The sequence below is a fragment of the Pipistrellus kuhlii genome, unplaced genomic scaffold, assembly GCF_014108245.1.
Source record: "Pipistrellus kuhlii isolate mPipKuh1 unplaced genomic scaffold, mPipKuh1.p scaffold_m20_p_28, whole genome shotgun sequence".
NCBI lineage: Eukaryota > Metazoa > Chordata > Mammalia > Chiroptera > Vespertilionidae > Pipistrellus > Pipistrellus kuhlii.
Genome location: NW_023425527.1, coordinates 4,807,786 through 4,829,212, shown reverse-complemented (window position 1 = coordinate 4,829,212; position 21,427 = coordinate 4,807,786). Strand labels below are relative to the sequence as shown.

Genomic DNA, 21,427 nt, shown 5'->3' with positions numbered 1-21,427 from the left:
TTAGTCCTCACCTGAGGATATTAGGGAGAGTGGACGAGAGAGGGAAAGATGGAAACATGATGTGAGAGAAACACATTGATTGGTTGCCTCCTTCACAAGCCCCCACCAGGGCCTGGGCCAGGAAGGAACCTGCCACTAAGGCACATGCCCCTTGACCAGAATAGAGCCAGGGACCCTTTGGTCCACAGGCCAACACTCTATCGCAGGGAGGGAGATTATAGGCCAGTGTCCCTGATAAACATAGATACTAAAATCCTCAACAAAATATTAGCAAACTGGATCCAGCAATGCATTGAAAGGTCAGACACCATGATCAAGTAGGATTTATTATTTAGATGCGAGGCTGGTTCAAAATCCACAAATCAATAAACAAAATGAAGGACAAAGTCTATGATCGTATCAATAGAAGCAGAAAAGGCATTTGTCAAAGTCCAATACCTATTTATGATAAATACTCTCAGCAAATGGGATAGAGGAAACATACCTCAACATAATGAAGGTCACTTATGACAAACCGACAGCTAGCATACTCAGTGGTGAAAAGAGAAGTGTTCTCTTTAAGATGAGGAACAAAACAAGGATGTCCACTTTCACCACTTTTATTTAACATATTAGAAGTCCCAGCTACAACCATCAGATAGGAAAGAGAAATAAAAAGCATCACAAACTGTTATCTGCATATGACACACCAGATACAGAGAACCTATACACACACACAAAAAAAAAAAAAAAATCTATTAGAACTAATAATTCAATAAAGTGGTAGCAGGATACAGAATTCATATTCAGAAAATGGTTGCATCTCATATACCAACAACTACCAGAAAGAGTAATTTTTTTTAAATTCTATTTACAAGTGCATCTAAAAGAATAAATACCTAGGAATAAATTTAACCAAGCAGGTAAAAAGACCTATACTCAGAAAACTGTAAGACACTGAAGAAAGAAATTGAAGAATATACAAGTAAATGGGAACATATATCATGCTCATAGATAAGCAGAATTAACTTCCATTAAAATGTCCGTACTACTCAAAGCAATCTACAGATTCAATGCAGTTCCTATGAAAATTCCAATGGCATTTTCCACAGAACCAAAACAATCCTAAAATTTGTATAGAACATAAAAGACCTCAAATAGCCAAATCAATCTTGAGAAAGAAGAACAAAGTTGGAGGAATCATGATACTGGATATCAAGTTATACTACAAAGCTACAGTAATCGAAACAGCCTGGTACTGATACAAGAACAGGCGTCTAGATCAAAGGGCTAAGGGTTCGATCTCCGGTCAAGGGCATGCACCTGGATTGCAGGATTGTTCCCGGGTGCCTGTGGAGGGCAACCACTTGACTTGTCTCCCTCACGTCGGTGTTTCTCTCCTGACTCTCCCCAAGACTTCCTCCTGCCTTCCCTCTTTTTCACACTAAATAATTAATTAATTAATTAATTTAAAAAATAGATCAGTGGAAAAAATATCCTTGGGTGAGGATTGATTTTTTCTAAAAATGGGCAGAGGGGGACCCTTTCCCCCTCCCTACTTGGGACTCTGTACTTGTTCTTCAATAAATCGCCATCTTTGCTATTCCAAAAAATAAAAATAAAAATGGGCAGAGGACCCCAATGGACATTTCTCCCAAGAGGACTTACAGATGGCCAAAAGATCCTCAACTGTAATCATCAGGGAAATGCAAATTAAAGCCACAATGAGATAACACCTCACACCGGTTAGAATGGCTGCCATCAATCACTGTAAATTGGTGCAGCCATAGAAAACAGTATGGAGGTTTCTTAAAAAGTTACAGAACTACCACATGACTCAGCAATGCCACTTCTGAGTATTTATCTAAAGAAACACAAAGCACTCGTTTAAAAAGATGTCTGCACCCCTATGCTCACTGCAGCATTATTTACAATAGGCAAGGTATGGGAGCGACCTGAGTGCCCGCCAATAGGTGAATGGGCAAAGAAGACATGGTACAAACATTAAGCAGACTGTCAGCCCTGAAGGGAGGAGGATGGAATCTTGCCATCGCCGCAACATGGATGGACCTGAAGGGAATTCTGCTGAGATAAGGCAGACAGAGAAGAACAAGAACCATATGATGTCATCTACATGTGGGGGGTCTAAAGAACAAAATAAATAAGCCACAAACAAACTCATACGTACAGAGAACAAGCTGATGGTTGCCGGATTTCGGAGGGGAGGGGGAAGAAGTGTGAAAAAGGCGAGGAATTCAGAAGTACAAATTGCCAATTATAAAAACAGTCACGGGATGTCAAGTACAGCAGGAGCGTAGTCCATAATATCTAATAACTATGTATAATGCCAGATGGGCACTAGACTTACTAAAGGACCACTGTGTACGTTATGTGAATGTCTGATCACTATGTTCGACACCTGTAGCATATACTGTAAGTCACCTGTAATTAAAACTTCAAAAATGTTTCTCATACATAACTGACAGCTACTTGTGTCTCACGGGCTTGGATGTCCCAGAGCACGGTCCCTGCCTCCGCTCTGCTCCCTGGGGCGGGGCTGGCCCTCCTCCCCCACCTGCTCCTCCGCCAGCAGCAGGTGCCCGCTGTGCTGTGCTCGGGGGACACAGGGCGGGCGCAGGGACACGCTCCGCCCAGCCCGGGGTGGGGCGGACGGTCTGGAGCAGTGGTTGTCCCCTGCCTCTTTCATCCTGCAGCCCCCACCCGTGGGCTCCGTGTCAAGGTGAAGTTGTGCCCTGGTGACCCTGGGGCGCCGCTCTGCAGTAGCCATTTGCTCCTCGTGTTCCCGCCAGCCCCGCACTGGGCCTGCAGAGCAGACGCTGGGGATGCAGAGCCCAGAGCGGGGGGCGTCCGGGCGCTCTCCGCCGCCCCTGAGCTCGTGGCGGGAGGCGTCTCTCGTCGGAAGGGCTGCGTAGAGAGTAGCCTGGTCTGGTTGCCCGCACAGGGGGTGGTTAGGGGCTCAGTTTCCTCTGTCAGATTTCACCAGCTGACTTGGAATGGGCTCTTTCAGAACCTTTCCCCAGGTCTGAGGCTCAGGTGGTTCTGGGGCCCACGGGGTGGACCGAACCCCACAGGCGGGCGGGAGGGAGGACGCAGGCAGCAGGGGGCGGTGCAGGCACCGCGTGCTCCTGGCCACGGGCCCCACGTGGACCCGCCCGCCGGCCGCCAGGCCCGCACCTGCCCGCACAGCAGGCCCGGCTCCCGCAGGGGCGAGGGGCCTGCGTCACCGCCTCCGATGGCTCTGCTATTTTTACGTCCGGGCGGGTTAAAAATAGCCGGCAGAGCCCAGGTTCAGCGGCAGCTGACAAGGCAGTAAGAGGCCGAAGGCCCACAAGTGACAGCCCTGGTCTCCTCCGGCGCCCGTTTCTGCCTCCACGACGGGTTTCTGAGAACCGGGGAGGGACAGGCCTGAGAGGACACCCCGTGCTGCCCGCTGCAGGCCTGTGGGGGGCACCCGGGAAGCCTGCCTGAGCGCTGTCTGCGGCCAGGACAGACGGACAGACGGACGGGCTGCTCGGAGCCGGGCTGGGGGAGGCAGGGAAGGCCGGAGAAGGGAGCGCCTGCGGCCTCGGCCCACTCCTCCTACACCTGGCACTCGCTGTGCAGCACAGGGAGGGACGCAGCCCGGAGCCCAGCAGAGCAGCGGAGCCCCCTGCCACCAGGTCTTTCTCCTCCTTTCTCCCTCCTCCCTCCTCCCAGCACAGGGAGCTGCCGAGGCACAGGCCAAGGTTCGGTGTGGGCTGTGTGGCCCCTGTGAGCTGGTGTGAGGGCAGCCTACTTAGAGACGTTCTAGGGCACATGTGTCAAACACAAGGCCCGCGGGCCAAATCCGTCCCGCCAGGCCTTGCAGTGTGGCCCGCACCGCGCTGTCATCACTGCACTCCGCTGCGTTTCCATCACAATGACAGTTTATGACTGTTCAGTAAACCATTCGGCCCGCGATTTAGGCTGGATTTTAGATTTTGGCCCCTTCTCTGATTGAGTTCGACACCCCTACTCTAGGGTCTGAAAATAAGCCGCTCTGCAGTGTATCTGGGCGGTGGGGTAGCGGGCCCGGGGGACGGGGGGGCTGCTGCTACTCAGCAGGTGCACCCAGCCTCACTGACCGCCCCCCTCGGGCCTCCTGGGCATGGACCCCCTTTGGAGCCTGGCTGAGCCCTCAGGCAGCAGGGGCACAGGCTCCAGGCCCAGCGTGCGCTCCAGTTCAGTCTTCACGCGGCCGCCCTCCCGCCCGCGGTGGGTCCGGCAGCAGAGCGGCCTGGTGCGCGGTGGCAAAGCCGTCCCAGCCCCAGAGGCTCCGGGACCCCGGCAGCCAGGCCCGTGCTCACAGCTGCCCCCGGGCCGGCCGGGCGGACAGGGCGAGCGGCTCCCACCCCTCCCGCCCCCCGGGGGGTGCAGGGCATCTCCTTCGGCCCCGGACGGACATGGAGCGCTCCGGGCTCCCGCCGCGGTTCCCGAGATGGCTGTGCATCAGAGGGAACCCCAGCCCTCAGGTCAGGCCCCCGCTGACACCGCCTGCCCCTCCTCCGGTCCAGCTCTACACGCTGGTTCCGGAGCCAGGCTCGGAGGTCAGAGGTCAAAGGGTCAGCCCTGCTCTCCGAAGCTCTGGCTGGAGGCCACCCCCCCCCACCACCACCACCACCACCAGCCTCCTGGGGCTTCCCAAGGCCTCAGGGGAGGCCCCCGGTGCCCGTGCCCCTGGGGCATGGGGGGCCCAGGGAGCTTGGCCAGAGGCAGGCCTGGGGGGCCCGGGCGTCCCCCCCATCTGGCTGCTGCTAACCGCCCGTCTGCTCTTTCTCCTTCTGGTTCCCAGTGAGAAGCGCCACCTGCAAGTGAACGTCACCAACCCGGTGCAGTGCAGCCTGAACGGGAAGAAGTGCACCGTGTCCGTGGAGACGCGGCTCAACCAGCCCCAGCCCGACTTCACCAAGAGCCGCTCCGGCTTCACCCTCAGCGTGCCGGGCAACTGAGCTCCCCGCCGGGCAACTGAGCTCCCCGCCGGGCAACTGAGCTCCCCGCCGGGCAACTGAGCTCCCCGCCAGGCAACTGAGCTCCCCGCCGGGCAACTGAGCTCCCCGCCGCCCGCCGCACGCCCGCCCCGCCCGCTAGGAATCAGCCGCCGGCCCCGGGGGGGGCCCCGCCTCCTCACGGCCCTCCTGAGACCGCCTCGCTCCTGCCTCCCCTCGCCGGCCCCCGCACCGCCGGCCCCTGTCCCGTCCACAAACCAAAGATCCAGCGCCCTTCCCAGGGCCCGGGCGGCCCCAGCCACGTCTCACCGCGGAGGCAGCTCAGGTGCCGCCAGCCGGTGAGGGCGTCCCCGGGTCAGCTCAGCACCTGGACCCAGGCCCCCCTGAGTGCCCTGCCAGCGGTGGGGGGAGCCCCCTGCCCTCTCCGTGAGTCCGTCCCGCCCTCCTCCCCCTAGGGGGCTGTTTCTCGGCTCCTCCGGGGACCCCGTCCTCCCGGCAGCAGCCAAAGCCACCAGGTGAGCAGGTTCACCAGTAGGCCCGGCCCCGCGGCCCAGGAGCGGTGCTGGCAGGACAGCCATTCCCCTGGCAGCCGGCCTGCCCGCCTGCCCCGACCAGCCCCCCCCTCTGCAGAGCGGGGTGCTCCCAGGACCCTCTCCAGCGCCGATGCCGTGGGTGCCTCACACGCAGTTCGAAGGCTGCTCCTCAGATCCTGTGCCCGCGGAGCCCATGCCCGTGTCAGGAACACTAGTCAGATGGCGTCGCAGGGGCTGGGGGCACTCATGGGCCCCTTCATACTCCCGGAGAGCCAGGCCCGGAGCAGGAGGGCCAGAGCACACGGGACCCCTGGGGGCCGGGGAGACAGAAGACACAGAGTCCCCGCTCTGCAGGCAGAATGCCCACCGGGCACACAGACCTCCGGCCGGGAGAGCAGCGCCATCCTGCCCGCCTGTGCCCCCACACACATGCCTGCAGATGTCTGCCCGAGACCAGCCCTCCTGGAGCCGTGGAAGGGGACTCGGGGCACCCGGTGAAGGGGCTGAGGCTGAGGCTGAGCCCAGGCCTGGGGGAGCCTGGCAGGGTGTGACGCACATGCTGCTCCCTGCTCCCCACCCCTGCACCGTCCCGTCCCCCTGACCCCGCACAGCGCCCCGAGTGCCTGGGGGCGGACTCCTGTGCCTCCGGCTCGACACGGTCCCCTGGTGGGCCCCCCGGGGGTCCCAGCGGCCTGGTCTCGCCTCACCCCGCCGGCTGGCAGGGCTGGCGGACAGCGGCACCGGGCACCGTTCGGAGTGAAGACCACGGGCATCCGGGCCTCGGAAGCCCCTCTCCCTCCCGGAGCCCGGCCAGCTGCCCGCCCCGAGGGCCACCGCTGGGTCAGCCACGCGTCGTTTTGCCAAGCGCCTGGCCACTCGCTGAACCACCCAAATAGACCGCTGCCTCCACTCGCTTATTCCCCGACCCGTCGCTTCCTAAGGAGACACGTAGTGTCTGTCAGACACACCAAGTGGAACCTGCCAAACGCGTGCCTTTCAGAGGCCGGTGGGGGGGGAAACCAAAGGGCTGGCGGTCTCCCTCCGCCTCTGCCTGGCCGGAGCCTCAGCCCAGCCCCGGCCTCTGGGCCGAGGGCCTCGAGGCCGAGGGCGTCACGGGCACCCCATCGTGTTCCAAGAGAAGCCCGTGTGGGACTGAAGGAGGACCAGGAATGTAGGGCGAGACCAGGGTGGTCTTCCCGGGTGCCGAGAGGGAGGCAGGACACAGTGATTGTACGCAATGAAGTGTTTCTCTTGATTTAATTCAATGCAATGTATGGTTTGGTGCATATATTCCTACTTCCCATTAAATTAACTCTATTTCTAAAGCATATTTTGATTTACCATCCAGAGCAATAAAGCGTTAAATCTTAATTCTTAAAGATGTTCTGCTTCTCTGTCATTGGAAAGTCCACCTGTGATTGTGAACTTCCCGCTTCCACGGAGCCCGCCGTTACCCAGCACAGACGCAGGGCCACGCCCCTGAGCTTCTGCACGCACACACCTTTCTCACCCTCCAAAGCAGCATGGAGGGCCTGGAGAGGATCAGGCAAAGCCAGATAAGCCAGGCGGAGAAAGACAAGTATCACATGACCTCACTCACATGTGGAGTCTGATGAACAAAATAGATCCAGAGACATGGGAGCAGGGATCAGACTGAGGAATCTCACAGGGAAGGTGGGAAGAGATCAACCGAAGACCTTGTGTGCATATATGCACAACCCATTGACCCAGACATAGGGTGGGGAAGGCCTAGGAGGCAGGGGGGCTGGAAGAGATCATTGGGGGATAATGTAATACTTTTAACAATAATGAATGTATATATGTGTATGTATGTATGTGTATGTATGTATGTATATATGGCCAGGTTATTATGATCTCTGAACGCATAATAATCTGGCCACTAAAAATAGCCTGAGGAGGGCCAAGACTGGTTTGGTTCAGTGGATAAAGTGTCGGCCTTCGGGTCCCAGGTTCGATTCCCGTCAAGGGCATGTACCTTGGTTGCAGGCACATCCCAGGTAGGGTGTGTGAAAGAGGCAGCTAATCGATGTTTCTCTCTCATCAATGTTTCTGACTCTATCCCTCTCTTTCCCTCTCTGTGAAAAATCAATACAATATATTTTTTAAAAATAGCCCTAGGAGGGAAGTACTGTTCACATCAGCCCATTTAACAAACGAGAAAGTCAAGGTGCAGGGCAACTTGGCAACAAGTAATTCAAATCCTCTAATAAGTGGAAGAATAGGTTTGAACTCAAAAAGTCTGCTTATTGTGCCTGAATGCTTAACCACTAATCCTATACTCCCTATTTAATGAAGGCAAAAATAATAATAATCTGGCCACTCAGTTTATACCCTATATAATAAAAGGCTGATATGTAAATTGTCCCCTCGATCAGGAGTTTGACCAGCAGGCAGGCCAGCCAACCACCCATGTCCCCTTCCCCTGGCCAGGCTGGCCACACCCCAACCATACACAAATTCATGCACCGGGTCTCTAATATCTATCTACACTAATAAAAGAGAAACATGCAAATTAACCATCACTCTACTAGCCAAGCCACACCACCATCAGGAGCAAGTATGCAAATTAATCCAACCAAGATGGCGGCCGGCCACGGAGCTGGAGCAAGCAAGAGGCTTGGGTTGTCCTGGCAATGGAGGAAGCCAAGCTTCCCGCCTGCCCTGGCAGGCTCTGGCCTCTGCTCAAAGCTACAAAGTTTCAATTATAGAAGATAACTAAATCTTGGATACTTGCTTCCAGCTGGCCCTGGCCTCCACTCAAGGAGGCATGAAAAAAAAGAAAAAAAGGAGGGGCTGGGACCTTGGAGGTGATCAGGCCAGGATGGAACAGCAGAGGCCTTTGGGGATGAGCAGGCCGTCAGTGGCGGTCATTGGGACGGTGAAGGGGGCAGTTTGAAGTGAGCATGTCAGTGAGGTGGGGGTTAGGGGAGGCAGGGAGTTGGGGGTGAGCAGGCCAGTGGGGAGGGAAGATGGGGGTGAGCAGGCCAGCACAGGGGAAACTAGGGGTGATCAGGCTAGTAGGGGAGGGGGGGGAGAACAGTTGTGGAGGAGCAGGCCAGCAGGCAGAGTGGTTAGGGGCAATCAGGCAGGCAGGCAGGCAGGTGAGTGGCTGGAGCCAGCAGTTCAGGATTGTGAAAGGGATGTCCAACTGCTGATTTAGGCCCGATCCCTGTAAACCAGCAATAGGACATCCTTCGAGGGGTGCCAGATTGGAGAGGGTGCAGGCTGGGCTGAGGAACACCCCCCATCTAGTGTGTGTGTGTTTATATATATATATATCATGGTGAGAAGAAAGCAGCGGAAATAATGGGGAGAAGGCAGTGGAGTTCAATCCACTTTCTTGCACCATTTTGAGGCCTGAGGGCTGGCTCCAGGTTTAATGCTTTGGATTTCCTTCAGTGCAATCAGTGTATTTTTACTGAAACGGAAGCACACATTGATGCAGGAAGGGCTCCGGTTCTTAAGGCTGCAGCCTGGGGAGGGGTCCCAGGCTGGCTGGCTGGGGTGGCAGGATGACAGGTGAGAGAAACCAGGACTTCTCAGAGTAGGGGCAGCTGCAGGCCCGAGCACCCACAGGCCCTGCAGCCACAGGAGGCCACCCCGTCATCACAGAAAAGAACACGGGGTGCAGGCCCCGGGGGACGCACTCGGGAAAGCCAGTGGCCCTCACCATGAGGCTGACACCCCCTCAAGTTGCAACCTGAGCAGAACAGCCTTCCTGGTGCCCAGGGGCAGCTGCAAACCACAGGTGCAGGCAGGGCCTGGACAGGACAGGCCCACCCCCTGGTCCCCATGGGAGGCTTGAGCTGGGAGCATGAGTGGACAGAGACCACTGGCAACACAGGCCTCCATCGTTTTATTGCGCATGCTTTATCATGCTCACAGATGCTGTGTGTGTTTGTTTGTTTTTAATATATTTTATTGATTTTTTTACAGGGAGGAAGGGAGAGAGATAGAGAACTAGAAACGTCGATAAGAGAGAAACGTCGACCAGCTGCCTCTTGCACACCCCCTACCGGGGATGTGCCCGCAACCAAGGTACATGCCCTTGACCAGAATCGAACCCGGGACCTTTCAGTCCGCAGACCAACGCTCTACCACTGAGCCAAACCGGTTTCGGCACAGATGCTGTTTTTAAAATATATATTTTATTGATTTTTTTATAGAGAGGAAGAGAGTCAGAAACATTGATGAGAGAGAATCATCGATCAGCTGTCTCCTGCACACCCCCCATTGGGGATGTGCCCATAACCAAGGCACATGCCCTTGACCAGAATGGAACCCGGGACCCTTCAGTTCGAAGGCCAATGCTCTGTCCACTGAGCCAAACCGGTTTCGGCAGATGCTGCATTTTTAACAAACGGGAGGCAAGACCCTCCACCAGCAAAAAGATGACGGCTCACTTTACTGCAACGCTCCCTTGATGGATGGTGGTCTGGGACCAAACCACAGTACCTCCGAGGTGTGCCTGTCCAAGCAGAGGGGACTCACCCCGGCACAATTTCGGGCTCATGGGAAGCCCCAAGGCTGGGCCACGTGGACACCACTCCTCCCACTGGCCTGGGTGCCTCTGGGCAGTGAGTGGGTGCTGAACAGAGCCAGGCCCACAACACATGGGGCTGCAGCCTTGGAGCCAAGCTCCACACCTGGGCCCCTGCAGGACCACGCAGCCAGCGGTCCCCAGGCCGGGCCTGGGCCTGACCAAGCCAAGGGAGCTGCCCCGCCCCGCTCAGCAGCTGCACCCGAGTGGACTTAACCTGTGCTTCCTTCTAATCACCTTACCGGCCACGTGCTCGGCTGCTTAAGCCTCTCCCCTAACCCAGCCCCTTCCTCTCCCACAACACAAATCCAATTATATTCCGAGTGCAGGAATCGTTTATAAAAAGCCGCCTGGCCTGCTCATGACTGATGTGCTCACGAAAGAGGTCTCTGTAATGGATGGTCAGTGCATTTTATTTCATCAGCACGGTACAAAAATAAATAAAAATAAGGGGAGGGGAATTAAATTACAGCCAAACTGAGCTTCATGACCTTGTCAGGTTATAAACCACACATACTTACAAACACACTACACATACATACAAAATGAGACAAATATAAATTAATATCAACAATACCCACAGTTTGGTCAAAGGATAGCTACAGAAGAAAATTGCACTAAAAAAAAAAAACCAACATACATCGCACGTCGCGTAGTTAGCAGTTTCAAATATACAGCTATGAAAAGATTCCGAGTGGGGAAAAAAAAAATGGCACGTTTTTCTTTTCATTGCAAGTGTAACAACTGTTGGAACGCAACTAACTCCTAATAACTGCATGGAAAGAATATATCAACCCTTCAGAGCTTTACAAGAGAAAGAGAAAAAAAACAAATCCTGAACCGTTATCCCTGTGACTTGTTCTGTGCACGGGTGTAAATTTCACAGCCATCTGTTCTAAGATTATTTTTCTTAAGACACAAAAATGCTCCTGGTCGGCATGCACAATATCACTGGAAAAGCAACAATGAAAGAATAAAGGGGTGGTGGTGGTTGTTTTTTTTGTCCGTTAGTTTTTTTTCTGTTTTTTTTGTTTTTGTTTTTGTTTTTATGTTGTTCTAAAAGTAGTCTTCATAGCAGCATGTCAGCATGTCAAACGGGCTCACTGCTTGCACACTCGCGTGTACCGGTTCCTTTACACAATACTGATGGCCAGTGCGGGGGGGAGGAGGGCGCCAGGCGTTCGCACGGAAGGAGCCAGAGTCATGTCCTTAGTCCCCAGCCGCTCCTGAGCTCCGCGCCTCCTCCAGAACGTCAAAATAAATAAATACGGAGAGAGAGAAGGAAACGCGCAAAACGGGGATCCTGTGGGTGTGACAGCACAGTCTCAGGCCGGGTTCGGCCAGCGGCCGGCCCGAAGAGCGACCGCAAACACGGGCCCCTCCTTCTGGAGACGCCGCATCGAACCACCCTCTTCCGTGCCCCTGGCCCGCCGCCCGCCGGGCCGCCTACCTCAGCTCACACGTGGCAGCGGGGTCTGCGCAGAAAGGCCGGCGACACCTCCGGCCGAGAAGAAAGAAGCGTTGACGGAGGTCTGTGCCCACGGCCGCAGCATCAGCTCCTCCCGAGGCCCCGGAGGGCCGGCTGGGCCGGGCGTGGGCCTCGGGCGCAGCTGGGGCCAATGCTCTCCGCAGGGCGGGCCCTCGGAGGGCTGGCCGGGGCCGCGGGCTCTTAAGGCCGGACCTCAATTTCACAGCTTGCTCTCTTTAACGGGATTTTCAGTAGTGCTTGTGCTGAGATGGCAGCCACCTGGGACCTAGTCCTATGGGACACGAGCCTCGCCCCTCCCCCCCCCACAAACCTCTCCCCCATTCCAGCGCTCCCTGAGGCGCTGGGAGGAGCGAATTCTCTGGGGCCTCCACACTGCTCTTTGTTCCCCAAAGCCAGGGTGACGGGCCATGGAGGAAGACTCGGTCCCTTCTCTTGGTCCTCTCCCGTCCCAAGCCACCAATCTGGGAGAATTGGAAAGAAAATGGATTAAGTACATAGCCTGTGTGTTTTACAGCCACGCACGTGGGAGCCAAAGCCAGCAGCAGCTGCGAGCCATCGGCTGTAGAGTCCACAGGCGCACAAAGCGACCGGGAGTGCTACCCCGGCCTGTCATTGTCTCTGAGATCCAGCTGTCTCCCCGGGCCCTGCGGGGCGCGGCTCCGTCTTCAGGAGAAACCCAACTGCCTGGGAACAGCCTCAAAGGAAAAGGGGTGGGAGCGGGGGGTGGGAGCACACCGTGACCAGCCCCCACGCCCCAGCTCTGCAGAACGGCCTGTGCACCGGCAAGCAGAGGCCTCAGCCCTCAGGGGGGCTCTGGCTTGGTCTCGGCCTGGCACCCCACCTGCCCAGAGGCGGGCGGGTGGTCTGGGCCCAAAATCACAGAATCTCATGAGTCAAACCGGCCCGTGAACCAGTGCTGCCTGCATGGCCGGGAGCAGGGGACAAGGGGGGGTGGGGGCTGAGGAGCAAGCTCCGTGTCTCCACGAAAGCAAAGAAAGCCCTTCTCCCTAAAAAAGAAAAAGAGCGAACGAGGGTTGTGCACGGCCCAAACCACGGGACACAACCTTTGCACCGGGCTGGCTTCTCCGAGACGGAAGAGGCACAGCTTGCCTCGCAACCCCACGTGCGGTTCCATCAGGATGGCTGCCCCAGGGGCCTCTGGGAGGACGGACCACCCAAAACAGGAGCGAGAAAAGGGCCCCCCCAACTTAGAGGCGCCACATGCTCCCTGGGTCGGCGGGCCAGAGGCCGCTCGCCAGCTCCCGCCAGCCTCGCCTGCCCAGGTCCCGCAAGGGCGCAGGCGACAGAGGCGAGTCAGTCCTTGGAATCCCCCCAAAGTCGGAGGCCGGGGACCCGGGTGGCTCTGAATACATCTTCTTCCGGGCTTTGCACAGGGTCCAGCAGGAGCTCCAAGGCGCCCAGAGTTCCCGGCGGGGCTGACGACGGTGGGCCGGGACCGGCCCTCGGTGGCTTTGCTAGACACACACTGTACATGAAATCTGACGTGTTTAATAATAAATCTTTTAAAAACGGGATTGAACCCTGGAGGCGCGGCGCGGTCACGCCCCGAGGCTCACCGGTCCAGGCCGAGGAGCAGCCGCTTCTTGTCCTCCTGGCCGCTCTCGTTCTTCAGGTCGGAGAACACCTGCGTGAAGTAGTGCGGGTCGGCGTTGATCTGCAGCATCTTGGCGCTCATGAGGTTGATGACGGAGAGGCAGCGGTCCCAGAAGGCCTCCTTGCAGCTCTCCACCAGGAAGGGCTTGAGCGGGTAGGAGATCTCGTTGCCCATGTAGGAGTAGGAGAGGTACAGGCAGGTGAGCAGCACGGCCTGGAGCTCGTGGTCCGAGCCCACCTCGGAGGAGATGACGTCCCTGCAGAGCATGTAGAGGAAGACCACGTTGGCCGGCGTGATGAAGCCCTGGTCCTGCCAGCCCTGCAGGAGCAGCGAGCGGTCCACGCTGCGCAGCCAGAGCACGGGGTCCGTGGGGGACAGGTGCTTGAGGCGGTAGCACCGGCGGCACAGGAACTCGCCCAGGCAGCGCAGCAGCTCGCTGGTGGACGCCTGGACGATGACCCGCTTGGGGGTCCCCGCGGAGGTGACGGCGGGGGGGTGCGGGGCCTTCTTGACCGAGGAGGAGGAGGAGAGCCCGGTCTGCGAGCCCGAGAGCTGGCTGGCGGGGGGCGCGGGCGGCTGGGCCGGCGGGGGCTGCGCGAAGGTGGACAGGTTGGCACACGACAGCGACTTCTTCAGGTTCTCATTGTTGAGGTGCGTGATGTTGTTCTGGTAGTTGCCGTTGGGCTGCACCTTCTTGGAGTTCTTCTTCTTGGCCGACACGGCCACGATCCTCTTCCAGGGCAGCACGGAGATGAGGGAGTGCCGCTTCAGGCTCTTGTCCTTGGCGTTCTTGCTGTTCTGCACGGCCGTGTAGTGGCCCACCGTGGCCGCGCCATCCTCGAACAGCGTGGCCTTGCGGTAGCTGGGGGACAGGGACAGCACGGTGCCCATGGTGCCGCCGCCGCGCGCCCGGACCGCCGGCCGCGGGGATCAGCTCACCGCGCCCCGGGGAGGAGGCGGGGGCGCTCCCGGGGGCGCAGCTGCCCTGCGGATGGATCTGCGTGGAAAACAAGATGGTTCTCAGCACCCGGCGCTCCGCCGCCCCTGCCTCGCGGCTCCCGACCCCCGGCCCCACCACAGCCGCCCGCGGCCCCGCGGCCCCGCCCGCGCCGCAGCCCGGCCGCCTCCACTGCGGCACCCCGCCCGCCGCGGCCCCGCGCTCCAGATGCCGCCGCGGAGGGGACCCCGCCTCGACCCCGCGCGCAGCCCCGGCCCCGGCCCCCGGGCGGAGCGCAGGCTTACCCGCGGGCGGCGGCTCCTCGCTCCGCGCCCTCCGCACTGCGCGCCGCGGTCGGTCCCGGCGCTGCGCCCGGCGGGGCTCGGCGGGGCTCGCGCTCGGCGGCGGCGGCTCCGGAGCTTCTGTCCAAGGTTCTGCAGCCGCGGCCCCGCCCTCCTCGCCGCCGCGCGCCCGCCCGCGCGCCGCCGCCGTCTCCCCTCGAGAGCGCGCGCTCCCGCGCCGGCGCGGTGCGGCCGGTGTTGCCCGGGAGCCGCCGCCGCGTCCTCAGCACCAGCGGCGCGCGGGGCCGGCGGGGCCGCGGCCGCGAACCCGAGGCGCCTCCGCTCACCGCGCCCGGCGAGGACGCGGACTCGGCGGCGGCGGCGGGACTCGCAGCGCCGGCACCGCCCGCCCCGGGGCGTCCCCTCCCGCACAGCTCCCGCCCGCCCCGCGCCGCCCGCCGTGCTAGCAGCAGGAGCAGCAGCCGCCCGAGTCCCGGCGCTCCGAGCAGCCGAGCTCGGCCGGGGAAGCGGCGGGCGGGGCGGACGGGGTGGGGCGAGGACGGACCCGCCCGCCGCGCCGCCCAGACACGTGCTGCCTTTGTTCCCGCCGCGGCGCCGGCAGCTGCGGGCCTTGGGGACGCTCCCCGCCTCGTCTCCGCCCTGGCGACCTGGGGCCTGCCCTGGCGGAGGGAGGCTGCCACCCGAGCCGCACGAGAAGCCGTCCTCGGAGGCCGGGGCCCCGAGCTCCCTCCTTCCATGTAACACCCTCCTTCCCCGGGAAAGGATGTGGGAGGAACGCGAAGCCGTGGCAGAGGCCGCCTGAGTGCCACGCGCATCCCAAGCGGACTGCCCGCTGCTTTCATTTCCTTCCCTTCGGGACCTCTGTTCGGTCACCCCAGGTACATGCTCACGGCCCGAGCGGGTCTTTTGAGAAATTCGGGCTGAGGAGGTGTAGGCAGCTCCAGGCTGTTCCACACCACACCTGTGGCAGGTCCCCGAGGCCGCTGGCTTGGCCCTTGCCCCAAAGATGAGCCAATACTAAGCCCATCACATATGTGACCTCGAACTTCCCCGCCCCCTTAACTCTCACAGTAAAAACAGAAGCAGCTACTTCTCCGACCAGCCTCTGATCATAATCTGAAGATTTGGTGAAGGTAAAAAAATTTAATCCTGAATGAAATTCTGGTTCTAATACGAACTGTTACCTTCACAGGCAAGAATCCAGATCCTTTCTTTGTTCTCTTATAGTTTGGTTCTGGAGACTGATTTAGATTTGACCACAAACCTGGGAGACATATCTTATTCAAATTATCACCTCTGGACCCAGTGATGGGGAAGCGGCCTTACAGAAAGGATATCCAGTTCCCTGACGGCCAGCACACCAGGCTGTCCACCTGCGCCAGCCCTAACGGCTGCCTTAAGCAGGACAGAAATCTGGCATCCTTTAGAACAATGCTGCATCAGAAAGTACTGGAATTCGCTATGTGCTACCCAGAGACCTCTCTCAATGGTGGCAATTGAATGCTTACGGAGCATGACGACTCTACAGCAGAAAATGCCTTGCTGTGTGCCGAGGGCTACTTCTCCCATAGCCCTTCAGAGACATCCACGGAAGCTGCCAGCTTAGCTTAGGCTGAAAGCAGGCCCTTAGCTCCATGTGCCCCTCCCTCTAAATGTCCCAGTGCACAACTCCCACCTGCTTTTCCAATGGAAGTCTCTTCAACCCTCTTCAATAGTCAGAAGCTCTCAGACAAGCTTCCGGTCCTCTGGCACTGACTCTCCCCAGTGACTCACCCGAAGCTGGACCAGCCTGGTCACCTCCACCCTCAGGAAGAAACCGAGGTAGCCCACGTCCACACTGCCTTTTCTGTATGTTGGGTTCCCTTCAGATTCCGGTGTGAAGCAAAGGTTAAATGGTTCTCGTTTCCCAAAAGATGCCAGAATTATAAGGCTGTAACCCCCCCCCTTAGACCCATCAGGATCCACTCTGTTACCTGTCTCTACAGATTTAATTCTAGCGGTTCCAGTTAATGGTGGCAGTACCGAGCTCCCCCCCACTCCCTTTTCCAAACCAAGGAAGCATGCATTTGCCTGGCCCGTTTCCAGCCTGGCCACACTCCGTCCTTTTGCCTTTGTCCAGCACCTTCAAAAAGAGCCCCTGGCAGTATGACCCCAGCCTCCTCCCACTTGTCGAAAGACAGAGTCATATTTGCAGCAGGCACAGCATGAATGGTATAGTGTCGCCAGCCCACCTGCTCTTGTGACTGAGGGGAGAGGCTGCCCGGAGCCCGTCCAGTCAAGCTCTGCCTCCCTCAAGGCACACCGTTCCGCTGCTCACTCAACCCACCTCCACCACCAAGCTTCCGTCACCGCTCCAACCGCGAGGTAAGGAAGGAAGGGCAGTGATTTGCCAGAAATGGCAGACCCAGCTGAATGATGCGGAGCTTTCTTCCAGAGAACTGCAGGGAAGATCTCCAAATCCCACCCCCACCAATCAGCCCATTTGTCCTATAGCCTATCTCTAGCGGCCCTGCCGCAGGGCCGGCCTGCTTGGCACCTGCACCGCTGAGCTGGGCTGCCGGGTGTCACAGGAGAGTCCCTGCCCTCCACATGCCCCTTTCTCGTATCGCCCCTAGGGAGGCCAAGGACCTAGCCGGCTGGCTTCCAGAGGCTCCGAATAAAGCCGGCTACCTCTGAGGAAGTGGCTTTGTTCTTCCAGGGATCTCACAGCAGCCCCTAGTGGCCCTTCTGGGCAACACAGGTTACATAACCGGCATCGCCTGCTGGAGTCAGGCCTCGCTCAGCCTTTGCTGCCAGCACCATCAGATCTCATTCACACAAGCAAGCCTGGCACCAGGAAGGCTGGTGCCGGGAAGGGTCCCAGGTGAGCGAGCCGGCCCAGGCCACCCTCTCAGCTGTGCCGAGATGCAGCTGATTTGAGGCTGGATGGGAAGCAGAGTCTAGAGCAGCACTGTCCACACACAAATGTAACACAAGCCACAAATGCAAGCCACATAGGTCATTTTCTAATAGCCATATTAAAAGAGTAGAAAGAAACGGGTGAATTTCAATAATATATTTTATTTACCCAATAATGCTCAAAATATTCCAGCATATAAAAAGGTTGAGCTATTTTACATTCTTTTCATGCTTCGTCTTCAAAGCCAGGCTTGGTTTACATGTGCAGTGAGTGCATGGCAACTCAGACCAGCCCCGTTTCAGGAGCTCCACAGCCACGTGGCACGTGGTCCCTTGACGTGACCTGCAAAGGGGGCAGGGGACAGGCTGCTGCCAGTCGGGGCTGCCCCGAAGCATGGGAAACCCTCCCCTATGCTCCAGCTCTGAAGATACCTTTGGAATCTCTTTTTAAAGTTCTTTATTGAAGCAAAACTCTTCCTGCAAGTAAAACTAGAGACACAACACTGGAAATTGAGAAGAGCCATTGCTCACACGGAAGCAGAGTTGGCAGCTAGAGCTCCCCTCCCTCCCAGGGCCCAAGCCCTCAGGACCATCGCCAGGTCTGAATGTGTGAGACAATCACCGCTCTTGAATGGAAACGAAACCACGAGTGTCAGGCCTCTCCGGGCACTTGCATTTCCATGACTTCATAGAACCCTCAAACCAGTTACCCACCACGGAAACGCCATCCGCATCAGGCAAAGGAAGTAGGCGCAGAGGATATTACATATACACACCCAACCCCGTGTCCCCAGTGCCTTGGAAAACAGTTACCTGAGCACCATTCCCCATTTCAGGCCTCACAGACCAACTCTCTTACCCGGAGCCCTCAGCACAGCACCCCGTCTACGGGGCTCCCAGGGAGCAGAGGAGCCAGCGCACCTGTGGCCAGTCAGAGGGCTCCACAGAGCTGACTGCATTCGCCGGAAGCCCTCCAGCACTCAAGAATTAAGACACTTTTGAAAAAAAAATTGTTTTTATTGGAACTCATCTGAACATCAGATATACCTGGTGTTGGTTAGCAAGAACCGTTTGTACATTTGATATTGATGGTGCCAAAACCAAAACAGTGACTGGACATGATGGGGAGAGATGTTGAGAATAAAAACCTGATTTTGGAGAGGAAAATAAGAGCCAGTCAGATTCAGTGAGGATGCAAAACCTGGTACAACAAAATCCTTTTACAAAATATAAATTTATTACGAAAACCTGGAAGGATCATCTGAGAAAGGGAAAGAAAGACAAAAGGAGGCCAGCAGGAAGGAGAGGGAGGAAGAAGACAAGAGCTGAGGAGGAAGAGGGAGCTGAGCACCCAGAGGCGCGAAGCTCACCTGCCAGTGGCATCCACTGTGTGACCTCGCCAGACAAAGCATGCGGTACCCAGGCTCACCTCCCCCCGCTTTCCAGGTCTAAGGAGAAAGGAAAGAGGCTCCCTGGGAAGGGGACATGAGGTTGCTCGAAAACCCAACAAAAATAAAAATAAACACACCCCATAGTCTCATTTCCGATGTTCACTGTTTAAAACGGAATACATCCATCGGCCAGCAGGAGAGGAGTAGGACAGGGGAGAAGCTAATGGATGTCGGACAGCCCGCCTTCCTGAGGGGGAAGGAGAAAGAGGAGACACGTGATGGTCTCCTGGCTGAGAGAGGGGAGAGAGAAGGGAGAGAGAGAGCAGAGGAGAGGGGCAATTAAAACACTGACGTCTAATCTAGTTTACTGTGTTAAAAAGAGCCACATGCACAGCAGGCCCCGCGAGGGCCCACATGCTCCTGTGTGGCCGTGGTGGACACTAGCTCCTGGCCTCGTCCCCTGTCCTTCCCAGGTCCGAGCGGAGCTGCTGCTGCTGCTGCTGGGGCGGTGGCGGGACCTTCAGCCAGTCTGCTGGAGCCTTTGTGGAGGGAGGGTGGGTGGACAGCCGTATGACAGGGGAAAGAACACCAAAATGCCTCATTTCAAAGAAAATAGCAGTCTATACACAGTTGTTTGTTTTGGTTCAGTACAAACAGAATAAAAAGTCGTTGCTTTGATGGTCAGGCAAACACCCAATTCTGAAGAGGAGAGGTGCCGCCAGCGGGTGGATTGGGAGCCCGGTGGCTGGTGGAGCGCCTGGCTTGGCAGCCCTCTCCCAGGAGGCAGAGAGCACAGCTTTAGGTAGTGTAAGCCTTTTCCTTTTATTTAGAATAATCTTTTTTTTCTTTTTCTTTTTTTTTTTTGTAAGCAATGTCCCCACTCCCAAGTTGGGCCAGTAAAGATTACATGAAAACTGGCACACCTATCAGCTGGAATACAGATGCACCAAATGAGGATTTAAAAACTTTCCGAGCGAAAAGTAGAACAAAAAGAAAAAAGAATCTCCTAGCATTTCCCCCAAAGGTTTCACTCTCCCGCCACACACACTCGCCAAAGGACCGCTACAGATCCAACTCTGTAAGAGAAGACAGAGCAGTGTCAATCCGGGGCCAAGGGCCACCGCGGGCTTTCAGTCTCGACAGGCAGAGCGCAGAGCTGCCGCGGGTCCCGGAGCCAGCACTCACCTATGTCAGTTTCTTGGCTTTGTTGTAGAGAGAATCCACTACTTTACTCATGTTCTGAATTGTTTCCAGAGCAGCTTCATAAGTTTTATCTACTGGGGGTTCATCGAAAATAATCAAAACACCCTCCCCCTGGTCCAAGATCCCTGCAGGAAACACAAGGGCAACCATGGAAGAGAGGTAAGAGATGGGCTTAGACACAGCATTTCCGACACACCCGCTCCCCAGCTGCCTTATTTCTCCAGAAAGGAGAGGAAGCAGAACCCACCTCCCGGCTCCACTAATGCATGTTTACTATGCACTCTCTCCCCAGGAGGATGAGGGGCAAGGATCCCTGGGAACTACCAAATAAAACAATGAAATTATCTTCTTTCTAGACAAACAAGAACATGATGCCTCTTCAACCATTTCCCACCACCAGCCCCCCTGCCTATATGAGTGTTACTCACCATGGAATTTCTTGTCAAGGATCATCTGTGATAATTTCCTTTCCACATCGGCCTAAAATCAAAGCACTTGATTAAAGGAACCAATTTGCACTAGTCAGAGATCACACCGACATGAAAGGCTTGTATAAAAGGAACTTAGGGAAGATGGACTGAGACAAAACAGCAACAAGGCAACTCCAGCTCTGATCCCATGGTCCCATGCCCCACTGAGGAGCTTGGGAACCTTCCAACAAGGCCCACTGAGTGTACTGCCAGCCCCCACAAACCCCTTCCCCAGCCCTACCCCAAGACAAGCTCAGGACTCCTTACCTTGGAGAGTTTGATGAGGCTAGATATGTGTTCAATCTAAAAGGAAAGGAAGAGAGACACCAACACTGAAAGTTTTACCTCTGCTCTCATATAGGGGGTGGGGTGGGGGTTGCTGAGTGTCCTAGGACCAAATTCCCTTGAGCCACGCTTAGGTCTCCCATCTGCCTTCATCACACAGACAATAAACACACCCCAATCCCACACACTCAGAAAACATTCACCACATGGTGCTCACTACAAAAGTGAGGAGACTGCACTGAGTACAGGCAGTGGCATCTCAACCACCTCTGCCCTCAGCATCCCTCTCCTGGATTCTTGTTCCATGGAAAGTCCCAGGCCCTGGCCAGGTTGTTACAGTGTCGTCCCAATATGCCAAGGTTGCAGGTTCAATTCCCGGTCAGGGCACATAAAAGAATCAACCAGCAAATGCATAAGTGGAACAAGTAGATACTATTCTTTCTTTCTCAAAAATAAATAGATGAAATTTCTTTTAAAAAAGAGTCCCAATCTCTTGGTGGTCTCTGCCCACCAGGCACATCCTTGAAGAGAGTTCCTGTTGTGGACAGGTGTGGGGAAGGAGGGGCTGCCATGGGAATGCCTAGCAAGAGAGGGGCTCGAGTCCCCAGGAGGGTTCTTACCTGTACTCGGGAAAAAGGCTCAATGACTCGGATCAGATTCTGTTCCAGTAAGTTATCATACAACTTGGCCAAGTGGGTGTTGATGATTGGGTCATCCCGGAGCTCTGCCCGGTAATCTGTCAGGGCCTGCCAAAAGATTGGCACAGAGTTGCACTTGAA

General features: G+C 56.7%; 3 protein-coding genes across 6 annotated transcripts in view; 1 reads left to right on the top strand and 2 right to left on the bottom strand.

The window, feature by feature from the left end:
• The window catches only part of MYO1D (myosin ID), a 255,527-nt gene extending 250,518 nt beyond the window's left edge, over window positions 1–5,009 (top strand). The window contains exon 22 of the mRNA XM_036454229.2: window positions 4,811–5,009. Within this exon, the coding sequence (XP_036310122.1) occupies window positions 4,811–4,967 (157 nt within the window). The 3' untranslated portion in view covers window positions 4,968–5,009. The remainder of the gene's footprint in view (window positions 1–4,810) is intronic.
• A 5,441-nt stretch (window positions 5,010–10,450) lies between these two features.
• CDK5R1 (cyclin dependent kinase 5 regulatory subunit 1) lies at window positions 10,451–14,120 on the bottom strand. Its single transcript, XM_045587365.1, has one exon. It carries the CDS (start codon window positions 14,051–14,053, stop codon window positions 13,121–13,123), a length of 933 nt encoding a protein of 310 aa, XP_045443321.1. The 5' UTR covers window positions 14,054–14,120; the 3' UTR covers window positions 10,451–13,120.
• Window positions 14,121–18,295: 4,175 nt separating this feature from the next.
• The window catches only part of PSMD11 (proteasome 26S subunit, non-ATPase 11), a 34,961-nt gene continuing 31,829 nt past the window's right edge, over window positions 18,296–21,427 (bottom strand). For 3 of the 4 annotated variants that reach the window (XM_036454235.1, XM_036454238.1, XM_036454237.2), the window contains 5 exons: window positions 21,269–21,394; window positions 20,631–20,666; window positions 20,322–20,373; window positions 19,876–20,018; window positions 18,296–19,766 (listed from right to left, as the gene is read on the bottom strand). In XM_036454235.1, coding sequence (XP_036310128.1) covers window positions 19,876–20,018; window positions 20,322–20,373; window positions 20,631–20,666; window positions 21,269–21,394 — 357 coding nt within the window. In that variant the 3' untranslated portion in view covers window positions 18,296–19,766. The remainder of the gene's footprint in view (window positions 19,767–19,875; window positions 20,019–20,321; window positions 20,374–20,630; window positions 20,667–21,268; window positions 21,395–21,427) is intronic. The other variant, XM_036454236.1, reaches the window with a different exon arrangement.